The sequence below is a fragment of the Falco punctatus genome (genome assembly GCF_963210335.1).
Source record: "Falco punctatus genome assembly, chromosome: 3".
NCBI classification, from domain to species: domain Eukaryota; kingdom Metazoa; phylum Chordata; class Aves; order Falconiformes; family Falconidae; genus Falco; species Falco punctatus.
In genome coordinates, this window is record NC_137582.1 from 46,293,220 (window position 1) to 46,318,864 (window position 25,645).

At 37.9% G+C, this 25,645-nt stretch overlaps 1 protein-coding gene across 7 annotated transcripts in view; it reads left to right on the forward strand.

Moving 5' to 3' along the window:
• The window catches only part of TOX (thymocyte selection associated high mobility group box), a 229,060-nt gene that overhangs the window by 126,676 nt on the left and 76,739 nt on the right, over positions 1-25,645 (forward strand). For all 7 annotated transcript variants that reach the window (XM_080380400.1, XM_080380403.1, XM_080380401.1 and 4 more), the window contains one exon: positions 5,937-6,179. In XM_080380400.1, the coding sequence (XP_080236526.1) occupies positions 5,937-6,179 (243 nt within the window). The remainder of the gene's footprint in view (positions 1-5,936; positions 6,180-25,645) is intronic.

Genomic DNA, 25,645 nt, shown 5'->3' on the forward strand with positions numbered 1-25,645 from the left:
TACCTAATGTAGATTAGAAAAATTGATTAACACAATAGAAAGAAGTTATACCTTCCCCTGTAATATATTTTTGATAGCTGTTGCTTGATAAATTAGTATATTGTGTGTTTTTAAATGAATATGATTTATTGCTGTTGTCTACTGTATGAAGAAACACAAAAAAATTGTTTGCAGGATCATTGACTTGAACATATCAATGGCACTGTTGGACAATTCTTGCTGAGTGTTAAGATGATTTATGTAACAGACCGAAGGTTTCCACAGTAATGCATTATAGTCTCAAGCTATCAAGCCTTGTTCATTCAGAGACAAAAGAAGCTGAAAAACACTTGCTTCTGAAGGTCCTCTGTATAGAAGCTAGAGATAAGGTTGATCCCATTAAAACTCCTAGAAATATCTGCTGTCAAATATATTATCCTAACTTTCAAATGTGTGTGAGGTATGTTGCTCTTTTTCCTCGTCCAAGCTCATTGTTTTAACATTGTTCTCGATTCGTAAGTGTTTCAGTTATGTAACAATGTGTTCAATAATAGAAGAGGAGACAGCCTGAAGCATCTATCTTTTAAAAACTGGCATCTTTCCATAGTTCAGATGCAGAGCCTTGGTGCAAATGAAAAATTAAGACACGCTCTACATAGTTGACAGTACCATTCATTTCATTTAAATTAAATATCTATAGGCAAATTCCCAATTTTTAAGGAACTGTTGCTAATACCAGAGTCTGTTTGGTATATGCATGGTGACTGACATAACCACTGAGCACACAAATTAGACTTACTTAATGCACGTTGTCTTCTGTACTGTCGTACAGTAACAGTTCTGCTCTTTCCAGAGGGATTTACCTTGGATATTTGAAAGCTTGCTGCCTCTTGTGGTCAGTCTGTTTGAGGTATCTCCTTTGGTTTCCCTGCTCTGATTACTTTTTAAAGTTCTATTAAAATTATTTTGAAACATAAGTAAGTTTTTCTGGCCACTATGCAGTCATCACTGTAAAGTACTTAAGCACAGGGGCTTTATTTTTATTTCCTTCTTTCTCCTTACTCCTTTTTCCTCAATTCTTATGCAGCAGGTTGTGCAAGAATTTCCCTTATTTTTCTGGTAGCAATGAGTATCTGAGTTTCTGGAAAATAAATGCTAGATATTTGTGTGTGTGTGTGTGTGTGTGTGTGTGTGTGTCAAAGATCATCTGCTTTATGAAGTTTCCGTAATTTCAGGCAGAAATATCACAAATAGATAACCAGAAACATAGAATATTGTCCTTTAGATTTGGGAAGGCATCTTTGATTTAAAAACCTTTTTCATAGTTTCCTGTCTGTAAAGAGCACAAGTTTAAGGATGCTTCGTTCTGAGGTTCCCACTGTGTAGCTCCCATCCAAAATAATCTGAAATCTGTTTGTAATAAATACAGGTGTAATAAAAATCCTCTTAATAGTAAATTAAAATTGAAGTCTGTGTCTGTTCAGTGCTATGCAGTGGGTTTAATGGTGTTACTTTGCAGAGGGCTTTCTCTCTGGAATGTAATAAAGGTCCAGCAAGTTCCCCTAAACTGAAGAGCTGATAAACACCTCATCCACTCCCACAGTCATGAGATGAAAGCGAAACCACTGGCAAAGTTCCTAGTAGCTCTGTAGTAAAGTAAATAAAGCATTTACTGCTACTCTTTTTTGATTCAAAAGTGAAAAGGTGAGCTTGCTAGTATTTCTGTGACCAGTAGAATGAAAAGGAGCTATTCTGTGTCTTTCTGAATAGAGAAAGTCCTTCTGATAATAAAGGCAACTATGAAGGAAAAAAACCTTGGGGGGATTGGGGGTGCAAAACCCCTAATCTTTCTCCCCACCCCCAAAGAAAAACCTAACAAAACTGAAGCTACAGGCCACCATTTATTATTAATATTATGAGCTGTACTTATGAATTGTAATTGGATACAGGGTATGTAGCTTTCCCAAATGCTTTTGATAGTAGATAACTCCTTGCATTAAAAATTCCAGATAAAATGGCTTGGGCTGGAAGAAGAGATGCTCTAAGAAAGCCCAGGGGTTGGGACAGGATTATGAGTGGCTTGGGAGTTGGACTTCTCACTGCAAGGGAAAGCCTTGAGCCTGTCCTTGTGCTGGAGTTCCCTGAAATGTCCTCTTGGGGAAGAGGGTAACAATACGACATTCCAGGAAAGCCTGTGGCCAGCATTGACTCAGTTGCATCAGAGGGACTCCAGATGGTTCCATAAGAAGGCTTTCCCAATGGCAAGGGGAGAGATGGCAGAGGAGTAGGAGCAGTTGTTTGAATCTTGTAGCTGCTATTGGTGGGACAAGTATACGTCCTGTTCCTTACTCCTTCCCTCCACACGCAGTTGCAACAGCCTTGTCTCTGGGATATGTTGAGTTTGCTCCAAACGTATATAGGACTTTTGGTTTCTGACGTGCCGGTGTGCCAAGTCATTACAAGCATCTGAACCATGTTGCCGGACAAGACAAACCCCAGTACTGTCATGTTCCTGTTGAAGTAACTTCCCTGAGGAAGTTATGTGAGTATGTGTTAAATACACACATATTAAGTATGGAAATACCAAACCAGCTGAAAATGTTAGGTGAATAAGGTGCTCTTCAGATACTTTCAAATACCTGCCCATACTGTTAGCATATGTCTTGGATTCTGTAGTACAACAGTTTACATCTCAAAAAAAAAAAAAAAAAAAAAAAAAGAAAAGAAAAGAAAAAACATTATAGGAAGAACAAGTGTTTTGTTGTTTTGGTGCGTTATCGCCTTTGCTACACTACTCCCACAACTTTAAGAAGCTTATGCAAGTGTAGTGGACAGGGGTGTGGTAGGTGATGTAGGATCAAGTACACTCAAACTGGTTTGCAAGCAATAATCATGGTGTGATTTTTTAAAAAAGTAATCAGAAAGCAACTGTCTATTTAAAATTCTTAGCCCATATAATACATATAATATTATTATACAGTTACACATGATGCAACTGGGGTTATGGAGTTTTATGCTACTAGTGTTTTACTTCTTTTTTAATAAGTGCAGCTAGTGTCCTAATGGCAGTTCAGTTGCTTCCACCATTTTTTGAAGTGTTACTAGTTAAAGACACATTTGAAACACAGCAAATCAAAGCCTAACTAAAGTAAAACCTGGACTATTGACACATGGCATGCAAAAAGGGTGTGTACAATTAAGCAGATTTCCTGAATGCCTCCAATATTATCGGTGCAGGCACACCCAGCCTGTCAGTATTTGGTTTAGGAATATTTGCTTTTAGTAGCAAACGTAAGTTGAAGTCGCTTCTTCTTGTTAAAGAAGTGGTGAGAGAATGCTGTAGACTCTTGTGTTAGTCTTGCTTAAAAACAGGGGGGCAGATCTCTCTTCCTCCTCTAGAAGGTGATGAGACATCTTGGTTGAGCAAACATGCAGCACAAGGTATTTTCACTGTAGGACAGCGAGAGAGAAAAAACCCAGATGTTAACACTTCTTTGTACCTGCAAAATCATGGGAGACAAAATTCTTTTGAGGCCATCAGCTTTTTGGGACAGTAGAAAAGATAGTGTTGCACACAAAGTGTCCTCTTTTCACAGCTCATGAAGCCCTCCTGGTAGCTGTAGGTTACCTAGATCTAAGCTCACCACAATGACGGTAACCAAATCCAACTGCACCTGTGTGGGATAGCACTGGGCCACAAGAGCATTAAGGGTGTTGGCCCTTCCTTCATTTCTGTCCCTCGCTGCTTTGTTATTGTGGTATTAGACTTTAAGTTCACTACAGACACCTTTCTTTTCATCATTGATTGGTTTCATATAATAGTAATTAGCAAATAGCATGTACACCAGGGGTCCTCAAACTTTTTAACCAGGGGGCCGGCGCGCGGATGCAGTGGCAGGCAGTCATCTGCGGCTGCTTGGTTTCCCCCCAACCCCCGGCGGGGGGGTCTGTAAATACCGGGGGCCAGATTGAGGACCCTGGGGGGCCGTATCTGGCCCACGGGCCGTAGTTTGAGGGCACTATACAGTGTCCATAATACTTTTATTTGTTTTTACACAGTATATACATTTGTGGTTGAATAAATACCATGTTTTCTCTTTGTCATGTGTAAGTCTCCTCACCATTTAGTGAGGGTCTTTTTTTACTGTATTTCCTCCCTTGGAGATGTCTCCACCGGTGGCTGTGTCATGGCTTCTAAAAGCAGGGGCAAATACGACTCACGAATGGCAGCACACTCACACCAAGTTCCCATGAAGGAGAGGGCAGGGGCAAGGGGAGAGCAAACTCCTCTGCTGGAGGTGAGAAACACAGCTGGAAAACAGTGGAAGAATCAAAAGTCCTCACACATAAGGCTGGTGATGACACTGCCAGACCTTTTCCTCTCCCTGTTCTGCTGTTTTCATTCTTTGGGATTTTACTTTAGCCTTTGCAGTCTAGCCTTCCTGTTCTATTTCATACCAAGACACCTGGCAACACAGGTGTAAACCTTGTTGGGAAACAAAGCAACCAAAACTATGGCAATGTGCACTACAGTAGGTTCTTCTGTGTTGAGCAGCTCATCGAAAACATGTAACACTGTTTGTTGTTGGTCTCATTTAAGTTTTTATATCCACGCTCGTACAGAGGAGAGTAACCTCAGGCATCAGGAGGACATTGTTACTATAATGACTAATGAAGAACCCCTTTGTTTATAATTGGCCATTGATTCTTCTCTTGTCCTTCTGCATGAATTCATATACCATACTGTCCTCCATTTACAAACTCGTATTGGGGAAAACATTTTCTTCTAATAACTGCTCTTTGAAATTGTGCATCCATTTTAATCTTTTCTGAAGATACTTTGTGGGAGCAGAATGTATTTAAATCGTTGCTTTTCCAGAAGTAATAGAGGCAGCACTCAGAGCAGGGCTGTGTTGCTGCAGAAGGGCAGGAAGGGTGGAAGTAGTCTCTGTGCTATAAACCTTGTGACTGCGGGTGTGGGACATGCAAAGATTCATCACTTGCAAAGGAGATGAGAACTGTGGCTGTTCTCAGAAAAGCAGAGCAGGCTTTCAGGCTGAACCACTGCAAGTGATCCCTTTAACTCTTGATTTGGATCATGTCTCTAATCCTGCTCACCTTTTCTCCTTTAAGAAATATAAGTATACCCACCCCTATCCTCCAAATGAGCCTACTTGCTGTACAAGGAATGTAGACAAATAATAGCAATTATCCACCTTGGTGTGTTGCTCTGACTTTGCCTGTGGCTTTTCCTTGGGTCAGATTGAGTTGGATGGTTTAATGGCAGTGGACAACAAACAGTTCCTTTGTGGAGTAACTCATTTAGATGACTGACAAAATCTATGTATCATTGCGTTTATAGATTAAGAAAGAAAAAATCAGTGGTGTTGAGACACCATAAATGTATTCTTATAAACACAAAGTATGTACTGTTTCTGTATTTATTGGTTTTTCTTTGTAGCAGAACAAATGTATGGTTCTCCTGTAAGCCTAAAACCAGTATCTTTCTTCTTCACTATATAATTCTTGATAGGAGTAGCAGGGAGTCTTATGAACGACTTTGAGCCAATGTTAATTTTGTAAATTGCCTTCCTTTTTCCACAGTTCCTATGAAAAAAGTATTCAGCTAGATGAACACTCTTGGAAAATTTTAATAGAACCCTTGAAATCTATTTGAATTCAGCTTCTTTAAAAAAAAATCATTCTAATGGAAGCTGTGAAACTATCAGATTCTTATGCCTTAGAGGCAATTTTTCTTCCATACGTAATGGTGAAAATCCACTGTTATAATACATAGGTGTTTAAAATATTCTCTTTGTTAAATTGAAGCTCCTGCTTAGAAGTATGTGAGTTGGTCTCTTCTTGTTTATTTTATGAGTTTTATTATCATTCTTGACCAGTATTCATATGATTTTCATAGCACTTTCTGCTTGCTTGTGTTTTGGTTTTTTTCCCAGTCTTTTCCTGGCCCAAGTCTTGAAAGTGAAGATTTTAACATACCTCCTATAACTCCTCCATCATTGCCTGACCACTCCTTGGTGCACTTGAACGAGTTAGAGTCTGGGTACCACTCTCTGTGTCATCCCATGAACCACAACGGCCTCCTTCCATTCCACCCACAAAACATGGATCTACCTGAAATTACAGTTTCCAACATGCTTGGCCAAGATGGGACACTGCTTTCCAACTCACTCTCTGTGGTAAGCGTTTTTAATCTTTCCCTTTTGTTCTGCTTTAAGTTGTGAAATTTTGAAAATACAGACCTGTTTGAAATCCTCTGAGGGACCAGCACTTGCACCACCCAAGTCATGGAGCAAGCTGGCCTGACTCTGAATTTTACATCGCACTCCCATGTCATATCCTGCCCCCACCAGAGGCAGTGGGGGGGTTACAGCTGAGTTCCTCAAAACAAGAATGTTACCCACCACCCTGAGTAGAATTACTCCCACTTTACACAGATGTAGATCATGACAAAAGGAGGCTCAAGGCTTTGACTTCCGCTGGAGCAGGGTTTGGGTCCAGATGGCTGCTGTTCTGTGTTTGTCTGACGAGGCTCTTTCCATTCTCATTTGCATGTGCTGAGAGATGTACAAAAATTTAATATCTCCTTCCTTGTTTACTGCACGTTTGGAAAACAGCAAATGTTATTTCTGATTCTAGGCCAAATCTTATAGCCTTTTTACAGTTCCCAGTCCTTAGCCAGCCAGAATCCAATTGAAATGACTGGACGATTTGCTTCTAAAGTCTGTCAGATAGTCATTATGGTCGTAATCGTGGGAAGCCTGATATTATAAATCACTTCTTTGAATGTTAAATTGCTTGCAACAACTGCAGAGCTACTTTACATGTTACATTTTCAAGTGGGCTCTACAGATAATTAGTATACTTCTTGCACAGCAGCTCCAGAAAAGATTATTTCACTAGATGTACAATTCTAAGACAAAGAGTTCAAAAACCCATGGAAGAGGATGGACCCAGTATTGTGTGGCACTCACTGGACTTCAGGCACTCTGCTCGATGGGCTGCCCAGGAACTGCAGATCCAGACAGACAAAGTTAAGGATCTGTCAATCCAAGGGTCTGAGCTTCTCACCAAAGGATCAGAGGCTTAAGGCCCTGTGTCCCAGCTCTGTGCTCAGGGACCAAGGCTGTGTAGGTTTCCAGCTTGTTAGCTCCCCATCACATTAATAATAATAATAATAATAATAATAATAATAATAATAATAATAATAAACAACAATAATAATAATAATAATAATACGGTTGCGGTGAGCTTGGGAGCTGAGGTAGCATGTGGAGGTTTGGGGGCTGAGGGGTCTAGGCTCAGCTCCCCATCAGCCACTCAAACTAACAACCTCAGAGACAGGGGCTGTGGTGTCTGGAAAACAGTTTACAACAAAAATCTGCCTTGTCACAGGGCTTCATTGCAATTTAATTAAAATAAAGCTGCCTTGATATTGAGGAGCTCTGCATTCCCTCTGAGGATGTCCAACGAGCTGTACTGCAGGGGGGCTACTCTTGGCTTCTTAGGTGCTGCTTAGTTGTTATTGATTTACTAGGATGTTGCACGCTTTGTGTTTGAGGTCAGAATCTGACCCCAGGGTTATGTTCAATATTGGGAGGAGAGGGGGAGAGGCAGATTTTCATAGAGAAATATAAATATACATCATGGAAATGTTTTTAATTTTGCTTGCATTTCTACAAAGCTGATGGCATGTATTAAAGAGCACGAGCTAAATCTTGTGTGGGATTCTGAGAATCAGAGCTATAAGTAGGACTTGAAAAAGTAAGAGAGATGTTTGACACTCCAGTCAAGACACACAGTATTTCATTGAATTGACCTCTTTTGAGCCATGACTATGGCTCAAAACTATGCATTCTTTTAAGCTCTGATGTTCCACATTAACCTCTTGCAACAAGCTCTGAACAAAGGGCCTTGAGAATTTGTGGAGGATCACAGTGAATTATTGTATCGAGGGCAAATACAAAAAAGCTGAATGATATAACTAGGTAATTTTGCTATTGGGACTTAATGATCAGAAAAAATGAAAATCAGACATCAAGAAAATATGCAGTAAATTTTAACAGTCATTTCTGAGAATTTTTCAATAAATAAAGCATGATCCTTGAAGCATCATGGGCTAAGTCAAGTGTTATCCCTAACTTGCATGCCCTTTGCACACAAGAGGGCCTCTTAACTAGCAATAGTTTTAACTCAAGCTGTCTTGTCTGTCAAGGGGATTAAGCTACATCTCATGTTAGTACAACTGTTAGGATGTTAACACCATGATTTTGTACAGTTCAAACACTGTTTGGCAGTATAGTTCCACTGATTTGAATTCGATAACTTGAGAAAAATTAACTTGAGGCAGATAATTTAACTCTTCAGTGAATTCAGTAACTTTTTCAGTGAATAGAATGGCCCCATTGTCCTTTTTGCTTTCCATTGATGAAGAGACAGAGGATTTTGTAGAGTTAGCACTCTTTACTTGGCTTTGAAGGTCTTCTTTATAATCCAGAACCTTTTACATTTTTTCTTCAGTATGACTCTTTTCTCTTGTTATTACTCATCTCTAAGTTTCCTTTTTACTATCTCATCAAACTCTGATCCATTTAACAAGTACTTGCCTAAATCACTTTTATATTGCCTCACATAGAACATAATGTATAAGTTTCTCTAATCTGTCTAAACCCTCGGTGCCATATAATTTCTGGTGTATCAGCTACTGCTTAGTGTATTTGGAAACCACGTATCTCGCCTCATTTTTCAGGGCATTAATGAGTATTTTTAGAAGAATTATTCTTAGAAATGAATCTGTTGGCTGTTCTCTGTCTCTAATTAATTTCACATCTTCAGCAAATTTTACTTATATTGGGACAAATTCAGCTGCAATGAGATGTGCCTCTGATTGAATTTGATCTTTTTTTTTTTTTACTTTCAAGATACTTCCTTCTAACCAGTTTTTAACCCATGTTGGTATTTTAGCAATAATACCTTTCTTTTTATCTCTGTTAGAACTAGTGATTGGTTTTCAGTTGGTGTTTTATAGAAAAAGCATTAATTAATGCCAGCCAAATGAGAGAAAGAAAACACGGTGAGCTCAGGAACAAAGTCGGAAAATAGTTTGTGCACTGAGTATAGCATTTTTCTTTCATCTCACCTACCAGGTGTTTTGAGATGAGGATTTATATGATTTTGGACAGATTGAAAATTGAGGATGTAGACCTCCTAAAACCCCTTCAAATCTCCCCCCATTAGAAGTCCTGGTTTCATACTGTGCAGCACTCCCTCCAAGCTGCAGATGAAATCCCTTTGAGTAAGGATTGCAGGATTTGCCCCGAGCTCTGTAAGAATTCTCCTCTGTGGAGGTGCTTAAACACACACAATAAGAGCCCGCTACGAGCTCAGTGAATTCTTATTAGGGATCAGCTTCTTACAGATTTTTTACACTGTGGGAATTCTTTCTGAGAAATTTTACAGTGCTGGGAGATGAAAATTTCCTGTTGCCATTTACTGTGTCTGGTACTTAAATTTGGAATTAGCCTTTGAAGTTTTTTTAATTGATTGGACTTCTATTGCACCCCCACTACTTAAAAAAAAGTTTCACTAAAATTTCTCTTTCTTATTATTCTGCTGTCAGTTCATGTTTTGACTTCTATGTTTGTGTGTTTCTCTTATTTGCTTAGATGACATACAGGCATATACAGACATACACATGTACACTAATTTATACCATGCTGTCACATACAGATTTCTTTAGATGCTCATTACATCTGGATATTGAGGGTTCAGGAGTCTACAGAATTTGTGCAGAATGTGACACATGGTGGTGTGAACACACAGTCCAGCCCAGCATGGTCAACCAGTTGTAGGAGCTCTCTAAAGTCCTCCTTCAATATGAACATGACTTCTATTCCTACTTCAGTGGATCCAATTAGATCTAGATAGAGCTGTTTAATGAAAATGTACTCATGGTCCTGTAGGCATGTTTGTTCCTACATAATGGAATAGGGATCGCTTCCTGATTTACTACAGTTCAAGGTAGCCCTGTGTAGGTTTGGTACAGTTCCAGCTGGGGCTTGACCTGCCAGCACTTTTCTCTTTGCATGAATTTTCCTGAAATACTCCAAGGACTGCAAGAAATACCTTTCTAACATTTGCAAAGAAATGCGTGTATACACCATCCCTATGAGAATATATGTTTATCTGTAAAAATGTTTTTGGATGTATTCTATAAAATGAGATTTACTGTGTGTTCATGGCATCAACAAAATTACAGACATTTCAGCTTCTTTAGTATATCCTATAGATGATTGCTTTTTTCTCCAAGAAACCAGGGTTAAAAACCGCAGTGCCGTTTTTACATAGGGGAAAAAAAAACCCTATTTTTGAATGCTTTCATTTATAATCTTGTGCTGACCTTTCTGAAAATGTGGCTTATGATGGTACACTATAGAAAATTTGCAAGAATGAAATAAAAGATTTTTAGTTTCTTGAAATGCTTCAAATTTCTGGGTTTGAAGTTTAAAGTGGAAAAGATGTTAAAAGGCAATAAAATCAGGGGATTTATTTCCCAAATGCTCTTGTGCTGGCAACAAAAGCCAGCATAATGTATATACTTAAGCTTATTGTCATTTTTAGTATACAGTCAAGGCACACTTTGAATTCAAAGGCTACTGTACAACTGTTTTGACAACCACCACATCAGTAGGTAATGTGCAGGACATATGAAACTGAAGCAAAAATGTTTCTTTAGGTCTATAGGGAGTGCAGTACATCAATGAATTCAGATGTATTAGAGCAGCATGAATTTCTAATATGTTGCTTTTATGGAAAAGACCACTGGCATATTGAATAATACTGCTTTCAAAGCAGGGCAGAAAATGTGATTACAGACAATTTCATTGCTGTTTTTAAAATAAATATTTTCAAAATCTTGGGGTATTCTATTTCATGTAATGCATAAAATATGTAAGAGTGGACTAGAGCTAAAGATCTTCTAGGACACGGAAGAGTAGATGATGTCAGCTATAATTATTCAGATATGGAATAATAGAAGCATTAGTTTAAAATAATATGCACACAATGGGCCATGTCCTTATATACATTAAAAAAAGCAATAAAAATTTTGAGTGGGTTGTTGGGGGTTTTTTTGCACACTTTGACAGAAGAAGAAGAGCAATGAATAATTATTTAACGTTATGCCCCAATTCATCAAAACCCGAACAATTGCATTACACTTTTTCATGAATTTTATTTTTTAGTTATGCAGCCCATGAGAGAGTAATATCTTAAACAAAATGTGGCACTGTATAACTGGGAAGAAAGCAGACAGCTACTTTTTTTTTTTCATTATTCATCTCAGGTAGAATGAAGCTAGTATTTCTTATTCACAGTACATTTGCTAATAAATCCAGTACAAGAGCTTGTTGTTATTGTTTTTGTAGCTGGGATGTATTTAAGAGATTTTATTTTACCAGTTTCATACATATTAGTTTAAATTCAGTATTCATGACTCATCTTGAGGCTGACCTATATGGTTTATTTTTTTTGGCACCTTTAAGTGTTAGTTCAAACTACTGAGTCAAACAGAAATTTTTTATTTCTGATGAACAAGATGAATAACTTCCATAACAACACAAAAGATTTTCCCCTTCTAACTTAAATATTGAGATTTGAATCATACTTGGGTACTTTTTTCTAGCTTGTATTGCATGCCAGTGTTAGAAGACACTTTTAGTCTCTGGTGAATACTTCACATTTGTGCCTCATTACCAGGCTCTGGTCTTCAGTTTACATCAAAATTTACTGTTATGCTACACAGACCTGCTGCTACCCCAAATTTTATTGCAGTGAGTTATTGCCATCAGAACCACCAAATAATAAAGCTAAGGTCATGGAACATCTTGTGTTAAAGTATTTATTTTTTTTATCTTATTAAGCAACTTTGTATTCTTACAGGATATCTTTCCCCCCCCCCTTTTTTATTTTTTTTAAACCCACATATATTACAAGCTGGATTTTCGCTGAAATAAGCCTTGTGTGGCAAAAGTTTACAATAGTTAATGTATGTTTTGTCAAACAGTCTAACCATGGGGATACACAGCCAAATCTTCAGCTCATGTCAGTTGGCATAACTTTATTGTCTTCAGTAGAACTAACATGATTTATTCCATCAAGGACTCTGGGACATCATGTTTATCTTTCCTTATTTCCAATGTCTGCTCCACTCTTTTGTCAGAAAGACAACAGAAAGCATAGGTAGAAGAGCTGATTAAGGTGGAACTTGATCAAGGATTTTTAAAAACCTGCAAATTGCATATCTGCTAGCAGAAGGCTCTTCACCGTGTTACAAAAAAAGCATTAAAATATCTGATGTCTAGAAATTACACCTGTATAAAGTTAGATTGGAAACAAAGCATGCATTTTTAACAGGGATAGAGATTTAGCATTTACATTATGTACTATGGGAGGTGCTTAGTTCTCTGTACCTGAGGATTGAAATCAAGATGAGGTATCTCTCAAAAAGATGTGCTCTGTCTGGGACTGGTCTAATGACCTTCCCACTACAGCAGGTGGATCAGAACCTTCCCGTGGCTCTCATTGTCCCTTGGACCTTCTTGGCAGTAAACATTAGTCCATGCATACATGTAGGGGGAATATCACTGGTAGCACCTCAGCTGGTAACACCTCTAGAGTTTTTCCCTCCCAAGACAAAATCAGCAGAGTGGAAGAAAGCACCCTGTGGGGCAGGCTATCAATGGACCCACCTTCTTGAGGTCAGCTAGTATTAGAATCACTGTGAAAATATTTGTGGGTAGTGTTTTTCATGAACTTAGATAGAGCAAGTAAATATTTGCTTATTACTGTAGGAAAATATTTGTACACAAATGACCAGAACCCTTTTTTAGAATAATTCCAGGTCTCATTTTTTAGATTGCCAATGCAGCTGTTGGTTTACTGTCAGTTGGGAAATACAGCATTCTGCTTATTTGAGTGTGGTTGTTGATACTCCATGTGTCTCATGTATTTCACAAATTCAGTAAGAAAACAACTTCAGTATAATTTCAAGAGGAAATAACAAGGTAGCATATTTTAGTTTTGAAAACAGCCTTCTGTAGAAAATGCTTTGCTGAACTTCTTTCACAGCAGTTAACTATCATCCGATAGGAATTTATTTGCTACATAAAAAAGTGAGAAAGAAAATATGTGTAGTGGTATTAATTATTGTTTCTTAGTCTTTAACCAGATAGGCTCAGGCTAAGGCATGATGAATGTGGTGCAGAGAGAAAGCTTTCAGTTGTGGGTGGTAGATTATACAACACCTCGCATGTGAAATACTCACAGGAGCGATTAATGCATAAACAGCATCATAGCTGAGTGTCAAACAAAACAGATAATAGAGTATGCAAACAGAGAAAACATAACTCTCAGAAAATGTCAGAAATTCAGGGTTTTCAGCAGCAGAGATTGTTGACTTTAATCTGCTGCTTTTAACATTGCATGTAGTTGTCGAGAACAGCAAGATAATGAAATGTTTCTGAAGATTCAGTCTTTGGAAAAAAAATAGTGATCTTAAGGCCTGTAGATGGAATAAAGTGAAATGTATTTCTTGAAAACAGTGAAGATGCTTTGGTGAAGACAAAAAGGAAGGAGAAGCCCACAAGGCAGATGAAAGGGAGAGTTTTGTGCATCAGGTGAAGTGGCCTCTCCTTCCACCTGTTTCATTATTTACACGCATGCATTTGCATTCCTTGAAACTTGAAAGCAGTTGAGAAGAGTGCACACCCATCATGGATTTGTATTGCATTCATCATCTCAATCCATTTTGTTCAGAGAGTAGAAAGGTATTTTGTCTGGACGAAGCCAGTCCTACTGTGGCATGCACTGTCTCAACTCAAGCTACCATTTGCATGCTGGAAGTTCAGGTGTGCTAACATGACTCTGCTGAAGGCTGGGACACCAGCAACCCAGAGTTTCAAACCAGTGTCACCTGATAGAATGGAGTGTGAATTCTCCTTGCCTAGTCATGTGTATGTACAGTCATAGATATTTAGGAAAATTTTTAATTCACTTTGGGCTAAAACCCATTTTGCTGGCTTTTTTGGTTTTTCTGAGTTGAAGGAATTTGAAAGGTCCAATTAACAGTCTCACAGGCTTTTAGTCTGTTTTAATGGTTTTACAGAACTTTAAGTATCACTGTCTGAGTTTTCTGCTTTTTGCAGCAGGAAGGGAAGAAAAAATTCTACTTGGTAGCATGGAGAAATGATTATCGGTAAAAAATAACTAGTATCTTATTTTAGTCCCTGGTTCTTTCTCAATGCAATTAAATGCTTAAAGTGTAAAGGAGTCTACTCCTTCCCTGATCCTTTCAATAACATGAAGATTCATTTTAGATTGTTGTCTGCCCCTCTGTTTTTCCCCCTGTTCATTTAGACAAGGTCTGTGTAAATGCCCTTTCCAGTGTTGGGTTTCCCCAGGGACAGCATGTAAATCCTTAACATCCACTGCTAGTGTAATGCTGTACTTCAGCCATATGTGTACAACTTAGGATCTCTGTAGCTTCACTCATATTTGACCTACATTTATGGCATGTGGTACATGCTGCTGCCTCTATATTTGGACAATAAAGATATGAAAATGAATGTTCTTAATTCATTTTCTGTGCATGTTATGGATGGATACAGTTACAAAAAGGACTTGAAAGTATGCAGTGGCAGCAAAGCAGCATTATGGAGCAGGGAACACCTCTAAGGCATGCTGGTACATATCCTTCAATTACAAAACCCACAAAAATGAACCCTTTCCTTCTAAAGTCAAGTGAACAAAGGGATTACAGTTTATCTTACATATTACCAGTGTGTAGCCAGCATTCCTATTTCAACCAACCTGCAGGGAAGGAAAAGGGACAAAGGAGATGTTACAGGTGGTGTGGTACACACGTGGCACACTGTGTGCCTGACCTGACCTGGAGATGATGTGGGACTGCCGTGCTCAGGGTACATACATACATACACATTTATATATGAACACACATATATACCTATATATATGAATATATGTAGGTGTGCATATATATAAATATATAGGTATATGGGTATGTAGGTATTTATCACTGTTAATCATTGAAGCCCTCTGCTGGAAAGGGAATGTAAAAGACAGGATGTAGCATCTGCAACATCGCCCTTTCCCCCAGATTGTGGATCCACATTGTACGTTAAACAGACTGAAACTAAAGCCAAATCATTGACGTAGATGCAAGAGATCTAATAAGCATACCGCAATGGCTGCATCATAGAAATTTTTTAGCAAACCCCTGGGTTACACACGAGGTTGCAGTGACTTACAGTAACTTTAATAATATCACCTTTGCTCTTTTGAGTTAATAAAGGAAGTAGCCTAGTTGCTAAATTGAGACATGGCCTAACTAACGGATGGCTAGATGAGGTTACCCCATATCCCTTATTTGAAATTCCACTTCCTGACAGTGGTGATACTGGGCTACAGGTGCCTCCACTTCATCCTTAAACAAGTGATCAAAGCTGAAAAAAAGTTTGAAATTAGATGTTCTTGTTCTTTAGCAAAAAAGCCCTCTGTGTGGAGAATTTACAGGATCAGGCCCTTGATGAGAATGCAACACTTTATTCAGAAATTGGACTTCCTTCTAATTTACTTTAAGATTACCTTCATTCACACATAAAGAGTTTCAGAGATTAACTCAGTAACTAAGCTTCAGTTTCCTACACACGCCCTAATACTCAAGTGTGGGATCACAGTTTAATGAATGTTATTACACTCCCCTTTCTTATGAAGTAGCATAAAAAGTGTTTAGTGCAATAGGCTTACTGCTGATCTGGATATTAAGTACAGCTTAAGTTGGCCGACAGAAAGTATACAGTGTGAAATAACCACTGGCAAAACTTTTAAAAGTTGGTTTTTTTCTAGAAAAAATAATCACAGCAGTTGAAAAATAATGCTAGCAACACTCTGTCCTTCTGCAGTCTTGTATCTTGAAGTGCTTTGTAGTCACTAATTAGCTAAGATGCTAATGTACTAATAACAGTACAAATAGATATTTGCAATGTCAGTCACTCATACCTGTCAAGTACTATATTGTAGAATAGAATGACATTTACTTTATTAAAAAAACAGTAAAATGTAATTCACAATATACAAACACAGATGAGTCCCAAGATGAAAAAGGCTGAAAGAGACAGATCTTAAGGGAGAGGAAGAAGATGACTCTACATTGTGGGACCCATAATAACAAAAGTATTACCAGGAGCTGATTTCATGTGTGATGATCAGTAACACAAAAGTGGGCAGCAGTGTGGTGAGAGTCAACTTCCAATATTAGAACTAGCAGAAGTCCTCAGATGTAATAAAGGCAGGAATTAACTGCCATGTGTTACACATCTAATATAAAGCAATTACGGTGATTGCATATAATGATAGTCAAGACCTTTAAGCTATCATGCAACCTGGAACTGATACAGCAGACTTATTTAAGAGCCATGGAAATGATGCGAGGATTGTTTCACCCACCCTTGAAGTGCAGTCAGCTCTAGGGAGAAGTGAAGTATCTCTTCAACCACGGAGTCTGATGCTCCACTGCCCCACACTCCCGGTCCCAGGCCTTACGGGCCAGTCGCATAGCACGCATGTTTCTTCTCATTTGCCATCAGCTTTCGTGAATGCAGGGAGGGGAAAACGCATGGAAGGAAAGTTCTTTGCCCAGGGCCTGGCCTGTGTAATTTTAATTGTGGCCAGCATTGTTGCACTAACTTTGTTGTTCGTGGCCTCTGCCTCTGAACTGCATATTCAGAGCTCTGTGACTGGATGAAAACCTCAGTGGGATTTTCAGAAATATTCTGTCCTAATGTTGATCCTGTCCAACTCTAGCAGGGTCTTTCCCAGAGTTTCAGCAGAAACAGAGGATAGCTTTATAGCAGATGCTTTCATTTGTTCATAAATTGTGCAGATTTAGATTTTTGATCAATAATGATCCACAGTCTGCAATCACAATTCTGAAATGGTTTTCTTTGTAACATTTGGAAAACTAGTGCAAGCTGTAACAAGACTGAAGAGAAGAAATATCATCTCATGTGCTGTTTTGAAACAATTTTTATTATTTTGATTATAATATAATTAAAGACAGCATACCAAAGCTGTGCTGCAAGAAAAAGTTACATGAGTAGCCCAACCTCTTGGATCCTGGCTCAGTGCAGCCTTAATGTTGTGTTACTTACCAAATTACAGAAATTGGTCCAGAAGGAACCCTAAGGTCCCTCCCTTGATCTAGTCCAAGCAAGGACTTTAAAAGGTCATCTCCCCAAAAGCAGGATACTCCATATGTTTGTCATTTCTGACAGATGCTTGTCTAAATTATTTTTTAGAGAATTCCTTTAATGGCAACTGCACAGACTCCTCAGGCAAGCTCTGTGTACAGGTCCTCAACCTTAAAAATTCACCTACTTCACTGTGTACACAAACCCCAGAAGTCAGTGGAGGTTAATGCAGACCATTTAATCTTTTCAGTTGTGTCTTATTTATTTTTCTTTTAAAAATGTGCTTATATATGTATATATTTATATTTATTAAGCGTATAGTTATCTAAGAATGAATGATAGGTAATAGATGTTGATGGAACAGCTAGGAAATAATCAAGAGGATGTATATTGACTCAGACTGTTTTGGTTCACACTGACTTGACCATTTAAGAAACAGTAGAAAAATAATCAGCTTTTCCCAAATCTTATTAGCATGTAATCATGATCCAGATTGTATTAGTCCATTATCTACACTGAGAAAAATAACTCTTCTTGAAGGTTCAACTGTAGTGTGTTATTTTATGAAATTGTTTATGTGCATATTTTCAATATTATATTTATTTATCATCATCCATTACTTAGAAAGTTAGGCTGAAAGAATAAGTCTTTATGGTACTTAAGGAATGTCGCTGCAAGTAATGGGGTAAAAGTAAGTAATGGGGGAAGGCTGAAAAAAACCCTGTAATGTCATCTGAATAGTCTGCCAGGTAGTGTTAAAGCTCTGGAACATGTACATGTGGGAAAATCCTGCACTGGCTGGGAGATGGGCTGGATGATTTAGTGGACCTTTCTTTCAGATGTAATTCCTGTAACTGGTTGATACATACACTAGTGTTCAGACATTTGGACTCATTTCTTGTTTGTCTGGCAAATTGTTTCTTGTGAAAGGTTATAAATTACTATAAATAGACTTTGCAGAAGATGAGCTGCATGATATACTTGGAAAGAGTTTCTCAGCTGATATTCAAGACATTAATGCCAAAGCAGAAAAAAACCAATAGAGTCCTAATCCCATGGCTTTGCTTGATTGCACTGCTAGGAAGGTGCACTGCCATAAATAATATTTACATTGAATAGAGTCTTCTGTATTCTAACAATAACTTAGGATAGAATAGATAAAATAGAGAAACAAATGTTGCTTACTTGGAGGAAGTTTTTCTTCATGAGTTTGTAACAAAGAATTCACTGATGAAGGAGGGAGGGAAAGGAGAAAGAAGGGAAAGCAGGCATTTATAAAAATGTTGTTGTAGTTATAATTAGATCCATTTTAGAACCAAAAGTTTTATGCAGAAACTGACAGAAGGATACACAATAATTATAGTTTGCTGACAAGCTGAATAGTTTCCTTTTTTTATCTTATGGTTTTAGGAAACCAAACTGTAAATAAATATGCAGTTTGACAGATTGTAATTGCAATCAGCAAGGAGTCTTTTCATTTAATCAGATGGTGTTATTAAAATGGGGTTACAATTAAACATTTTATAATGTGACGTAGAACTCTATTAAAATTCTCCAGCAAACAGCAATTTGCATTTGATGCTTCTGCAACCCATTTCTATTTGCAGAAATGTTATTGGCTGTGACCTTCTAGTGGTTAGGTCTCAATTTGCTTCCTACTTTGATAAACGATATTAAGTATCCTCTTTCTCTACTTCACGATGTAGCTTAAAACATTAATTTTGCATTCTTTTATTATATTACTTTTGATACTTGTTAAAACTGCAGGACATTGGCCAAAGCAGGTTTGCACCAGCAGAAATGTGGAATTACCTAAGCATAAATTTTCTTAACTTTAGGAATTGTAGGTTTGATCAACCATAATCACGCATCTGTTCACAATTAAATGTTTCCAGAGAAAGTGATACGGCTTTTGAAAGAAAGAAACATCATTCATCATATTGCTGCACCTAAGACATTACCCCAATTTAAGTTGACAAAAAGCCTTGGATTTGCCTCTATCTTTCTGTAGATGTGATCAAGTGATTCCAGGAAATGTGACAAAATATTTTTCAGGAAGGCTTTGAAGAAGAAGACTCCACATCTGTTATTCCCATGTGAAAGTCCACTGTTTGTTCCCATAGTTTTGATAACCTAAGTAGGAAAATATGAAGTCAGAAGTGGTTCAGTGTTCTGCCTTCTAAGACTTTTCCAGGCTGTAGCTACTCAGTGGGATCACTACCCTCTACGCAGCAGAAAAGAACAAGAGGAATCATTAGGAGGCACAATTTTTGAGCCACTCTTCGAGTTCACACATACTCCACTAATGAAACTGTACATAGCAGATGCTTGAAGCGAAGGGAATGAGTGATTTGCATTAACAAATTACATTTACAAGTGTGAAACAGTATTTGAAAATCAGACAGCCAAGCTACTGCTCCTCTATCTCACCCATTTACTTGGGTGGACATTTTTGGAGGAAACAGCGGTTTGAGGAAAGGCAACATTGTCTTTACTGGAGAATAATCAGGCAGTGGTTATAAAGCATACATTCTTGTTTCTTGTCACTAGTAGTAGGCAAAATAAAGAATAAGGAGGGAAGGAGAGGAAAAGAGGGGAGACAGAAGTCAAGTATGCTTTCTTTTGGTGGAAAGTGGAGTTCTATGAATACTTGAGAAGAAGAGAAAATGGAATGAAATAATTTGATTTGACATATTTATGCTTTTATTTTAATTTTGCATTGTCCCTGGTTTGGTACCCCTCAACTCTTTCCTTCTTTCCTGTTACTACTGTGTGTTGTTTTCCCCGTGTGCTGTTCAAGCACAGTCACTGCAGAGTAGATTGATGCAAAGTCTCCAGCTCCATCTGGCAACCCCATGAGTTTCATGTCTTCATCTACGTGCATATATGCAACATCCAAAGGAGCAGCTTTCAAAAGTTTTCTTAGAGAAAGAGGTCTTCCAGCTTCCAGCAATGTGATGAAAGAATTGTATCCCCAAAATACTCAGCAATTCAGCAGTCATGTAAGGAAAATAGCAGATTAGCAAAGGAAGTTTTAAACTGCTCCTCAACCACAGTTGATAGGATAAGCAAAAGGTCCGACTTTGTCCTTCCTGTCCAACTTCAAAGCAGATAGGGCAATAAGAGCTTTCTGACTGGTCCTCCCTGCACAGCGCAGGATGACTGCCGTGCAGCTTCAGGATGAGTTTGAGGTCACCAGCCTCTGGTCGGGGAGCACTGTAAATGGTTGAGGAGGAGACCTGAAAATATTGCTTGTCCCTTAGTTTTTCCAATGACAAGCCCAGACACGTAAAGAGGAAAGTGAAGTTAAAAGGTAAATAGAAAAAAAGGTAACCACTTTCTCTGCAAAGCTAATTGTATTTTTTTCTGAAATAAATTAAATACAAACCTGAATCTAATGTTCAAAACATGGAAAAACTAGTTCACATCTTATCTGCATATAGCTGCTTTTTTAAGAGCACATCACCTGGTACACACAGGTGTGAAAGAGAAGGTAATCAGGATTGGAAATGCAGGTTGAACCAATAGAAACAAACCTTAGGGTTTTGTAGTGCTATCCATCATTGAAAGGCTCTGAGCACTCTGTCTTACCTTATTATGTCTTTACTATTTATTTGCAAAATACAAACCTAATCATGAAATTGTGTTCATACCGGTGCCCCCTTGGCTGGTATAAGGAAGTATTTCTCAAGAGGAGAAAAGGCCCTAAACAACGAGATGGAAAATGTACGTAGTATTTGTCATTTGCATTCAGCTGAAACCTGAGGTTTGTTTTAATAATACAGAGAGAGGTGCCTGATCTAGCATACGTGTATCTGTCTTTGAATGTCACACGTTTTTAAAAGATAGAAGTTGCAGAGGATATATGCTTTCTTTATTGTGTTTTTTGCATTTTCAATTGTGTACCATACATTCACATACTGCTGTGTGTTACAATCAAGCCAGTTTGATTACTTTCAATTTATGCCATAGGATTTTGTCACTCTTGCTGAAAATTTCAAGACATTTTACTCCAAACTCATTCTTTTTTTTCCCCTCAGATTTATTTACTACCTTTAGAAGTAGAAAAGTCCAATTTCAGTCATGTTAGAAATAGCTCATTTTAGACAAGTACGTGCTGCTCTGCTTACAAAACATATATGAGTGGAATATGCAATTACCACAACTCAGTTTCCTGCCACAGAAACATTTCAGCATTATAGCATTACAGAAATAGAATGACATGCATAATGAAAGATTTCAAGATTCACCCAAGGCATTTATTCTCTTCACCTTAATGTTCTCAGCAGTAGCAGAGTATCCATTAAAAGGTACGATGAATTATGGTTGCTTAGCAACCACGAGGAGCTTGTAACAGCACCAAAGAATGAAATGGCTGGTTGATAAAATGAATTTTCTCTGAGCATTAGCCTGTTGAAACTGCCTTTTCTTGTGGAACATAAAGTGCATTTATTTGTCTCATGCATTTTTTATTAGAAAATTATTTGAGTTCCAGGGACTTGAATCGTTTTGCTACAGGAGATATTTGATTTTAATGTGTTGTACTAAAATAAGTAATAAAAGACATTTTCTTCAAAGTAAAGACACCAAACAAACCTAGGTAGCTCCTTTTGAAGTCGGGAATAAAATCTTATATAAGGTATGTCATTACCCATTTCTAATTAAGAGTGACATTAGCTAGGACTTAAACAAATTTTACCTTTGAAGGAAAGTTTGAGCCTGTTAGCCAATATGCGGTGAATAAAAGGGGAGAGGGTTGGAACTGATCTCGTGGATTCGTCATGAGTGAAATAAGTTGCCGTCTCTTCCCACACGGTATGGTAGCCATGGCTCCATATGGAGAAAGTCAGAAGTGGTTGCACTTTCATACCTAGCATTCACTACTTGTTTCTGTGCTAAAAATATGTTCATTGTAGGCTTCCATCCAACAATGAGGAGATGTTTAATTTTCCACTGAGACTCTCCAGGCATTCAGTAGCAGCCAGAGATGGATGAACATTTTTGGCAGAAAAGGTTTTTCTTGGAAAATGCCAGAACGGTGAAACCAACATTGAGGCGAGGGGAATACATCAGTTGTGATTAATCTTTTATTGGCAGTATGTTCTGAGAATTGGACTGTCTGGTCAGGATGTGAGACAAAGGGAGATCAGAAGAGAGAGTGTTAAACCTGCCCATTCCTGAATATCTAGAACATGCATCTGGCTGGATGAGACCGAAACAGGCTTCTACACAGAATTGTTTGGAGCCAGAACTTAACTTTTTGGGTTTGTAGCACATACAAATACTAAAGTGATTATTATTAGTTTACAGTCTTTTAGTCTTCCTTGTGAGACTTAAGGCAGCGACAAAATTGTTCTTATTTAATAAAGATCTTTTAAAAGGCTTCAGACCTCACTTTACTGGTGAAAATAGTTCCATTGACTCCCATGCAAACACCTGGGTGAGAAGCAACTGTAACCCTGCTGCTGCGTGGTGAATTAGTAGATCACGACCTGCTGCGAGTGCCCTGCCATCTGTACGAGTGCAGAGTTCTTGGTGCAGCCTGGAGCCACTGTTGCATTTGTTAGCAAAGCAGACGAGGTCATGTGCATGCAGTCTGCACGCTGACTGGCAGCTGAGTAGAATGTCTGGTGAGCCAGGGGGATGGAGAGTCCTTCTTGGCTTAGAAGTGTTTCTCAGATTTTGGACTAGAACTGGAGTAAGAAAGCAAATCTAAAAGTCAGCATGAGATAAGATGTCTCATTCTTGTGCTAGCTACCTGGCAGGAAGGAATCAGAGTAAGACAGCATTAAAAAAGTTGAAGGGTTTTGCAATGAGCTGCCTTGTCATAGAAGTTTTAGACCTGTATTTCTGTGTCCAGACCGATTCTGGTGATGCTGCTGAGAGCACTGCTATTGACTGCTGTTGGTGACGGAGAGGGCTATTGCAGTTAACACAATAGCAAACATTGGCAGTCTAACAGAAAACAGACGTCAGTTAAGTTGACAGCATGGCAACATTTTTTACAGAGAATTTTTTACTGCAAATGATATGCCCTGGGAGATACATAACTAAAGGCAATAATAACCTTTTTGGACTAAAATATAGTTCCACTCAAGTGAAGATGAAGGAAAACTCATATTAAGTGCTAAGATCTTGCCTCTTTAAAGTCCGTGCTGATAATCAAACATTAAAAGTGAAACACTGGTCATCTACAAAGGTGCAAATTAAAATTCCAGAGAGAGAGCTTGGCTGATTTGTTTAACAAAGAGTTTAATACAGCAGAATCCCACTTGAACATAAAACTATTACACTCACAATAATCCTGTCTAGCTGTTGGGAGATCCAAATTAAAACTCTCGCTGATATTTGCTTAAATCTCATAAATTGCACAGAATTAGAGCATATCGAAGTTGTGTATTTGCTGCGATATCACTGTCTAATAGATTTTTAACAATTTAAATGACAGAAAATATGTATTTTCCCCTCAGATGATTCAAGTAGTGTATATTTTTTCCCATATTCTAATTTAATACCCACTTGTTTATTAACTTACTAGTGTCAACATGACAAGACTGAATTGAATGCAGACTAAATGTTCCATTTAAACAGATAATTTATTTTGTTATTAGTATTAAGGTGTTATGAGGAGATTATTCAGTTGAAGCTGGTGGATTAATAATGCTACTTCTCAAGGAGATATTTTCATGCTCGTTTACCATGTTCCATTGTTTCCATTCATACCTGTAGAACAGATATTTGTTTCTTTTCCATTTGTGATTCCGATGATTTAGTAGCAATATTACTTATTGTGTTCTGTTCCACTATTCAGTATCTTCTGGAGGATTTAGTTTATGGATTTTTTTGTATGAAAATCTCAAAATCGTACAGACACCTGAAATTCATAGCAGTTTAGAAAAGGAATTGCAGTCCTACAGAACATCTCAAATGACTGGCAAGTATTTCAACATTAAGATTTGTGGCCTTTTTTCCCCAGGCCAGCTGCAGTGGCATATTCAGATATTTTAGGTTGGTTGGGAAAGTAGAGGTTTTAAATTTGACCCATCAGTAAGATTCCCCACATTGTAGTTAGGACATATTGTAGATGTTGACTTAAAAAAGATAATAAATCTGGGGTGATAAAATTAAGTTTAAAATATGATAAATTCCTAACCTCAGGTAGCCAGCAATTTTGCCAGGTTTTTATAGTACATTAAAAATAATCGTGGTATTCATGGTGCAATCTTTCTTTTGTAAGACTGATCTAATAAAACAAGAATGTGCACACGCCCACCTAAGAACTAATCATTATTCATGCTTTGTAGAAAAAGGTAGTGTTCCAAGTCTGCAGTTCTTGTTCACAGCTACATTATATAAGGAAAATTAGGTTAATGTAATTTATGAAAATGTACAGTTGTGCCAGCTGGAGAACATAGAGTCACTCCTGTCGTTGCACATCACCAAGAATTATTGAATGAGGAACTATCCACTGTTGCAAAACCCCAGTTGCTACTAAGCAATGAGCAAAATTAAAGCAGTAGAGAAGGCTGATTTTATGACATGCCCAGACATACATAGCACCAAAAAAGGACTCGAAGTATACATTTGTGTGTGAAGCAGTAATCACAAAATTGTTGCAGTGCTTTGGTTGTAGCTCTCTTCCAAAAGAACTTGTTATATCACAGAAACATCTAATGCATTTTTGCATTAATATAATAAAAACAGGGTGTGATTTGACCAAATGCAGACATAACCACTGCATACTTTTGTACAAATCTGTCAAATGTAGAGCATGTTGCATAAGAGCACTCTATTTCTTACAGCTGCCTGTATAAATAATGTACATAAGCCTCCTTCAGAAACAAAGTCAATAACGAGCTGTCTGGTTACATGTACTTTTGCATGACTTCTGGTTAACTCAAAAACTCCAAATATGATATACAGGGCTCTGGAATATGGTGTGGGTTTGAGACATTCTCTGGGGAACCTTTATCTGCATATAGGGTCTTTTTTAATATGTGACAGTTTTATATCAAGGATAATGATTTTTATATAATAAGTAATCTAAATACAGTCAAACTCATCATAAGTGAACATGGTTTATTTTGCTCAACTGTTTCATAGATCAAATTTTAGAGATCTTTTTAGAAGTTACACTAAAAAGCATATTTTTGCTGTTTCCTGGCACGCAATATATCTGTCGATTAAAGTGGAAGGCATGTCACTCTGGTTTTTCTGTTGACACATGCTACAGTCTGTTGGGAATGTTGTAGCCAAGAAAACCACCTTGTGATATGCTTTTCACTTTGCACAGACATGCCAAGAAATGCTGCATTACTGCATTACTAACCAGAAAATATTGGGAAATTCTCGGTGGTGATCAGAGAGGCAGTGAGTGC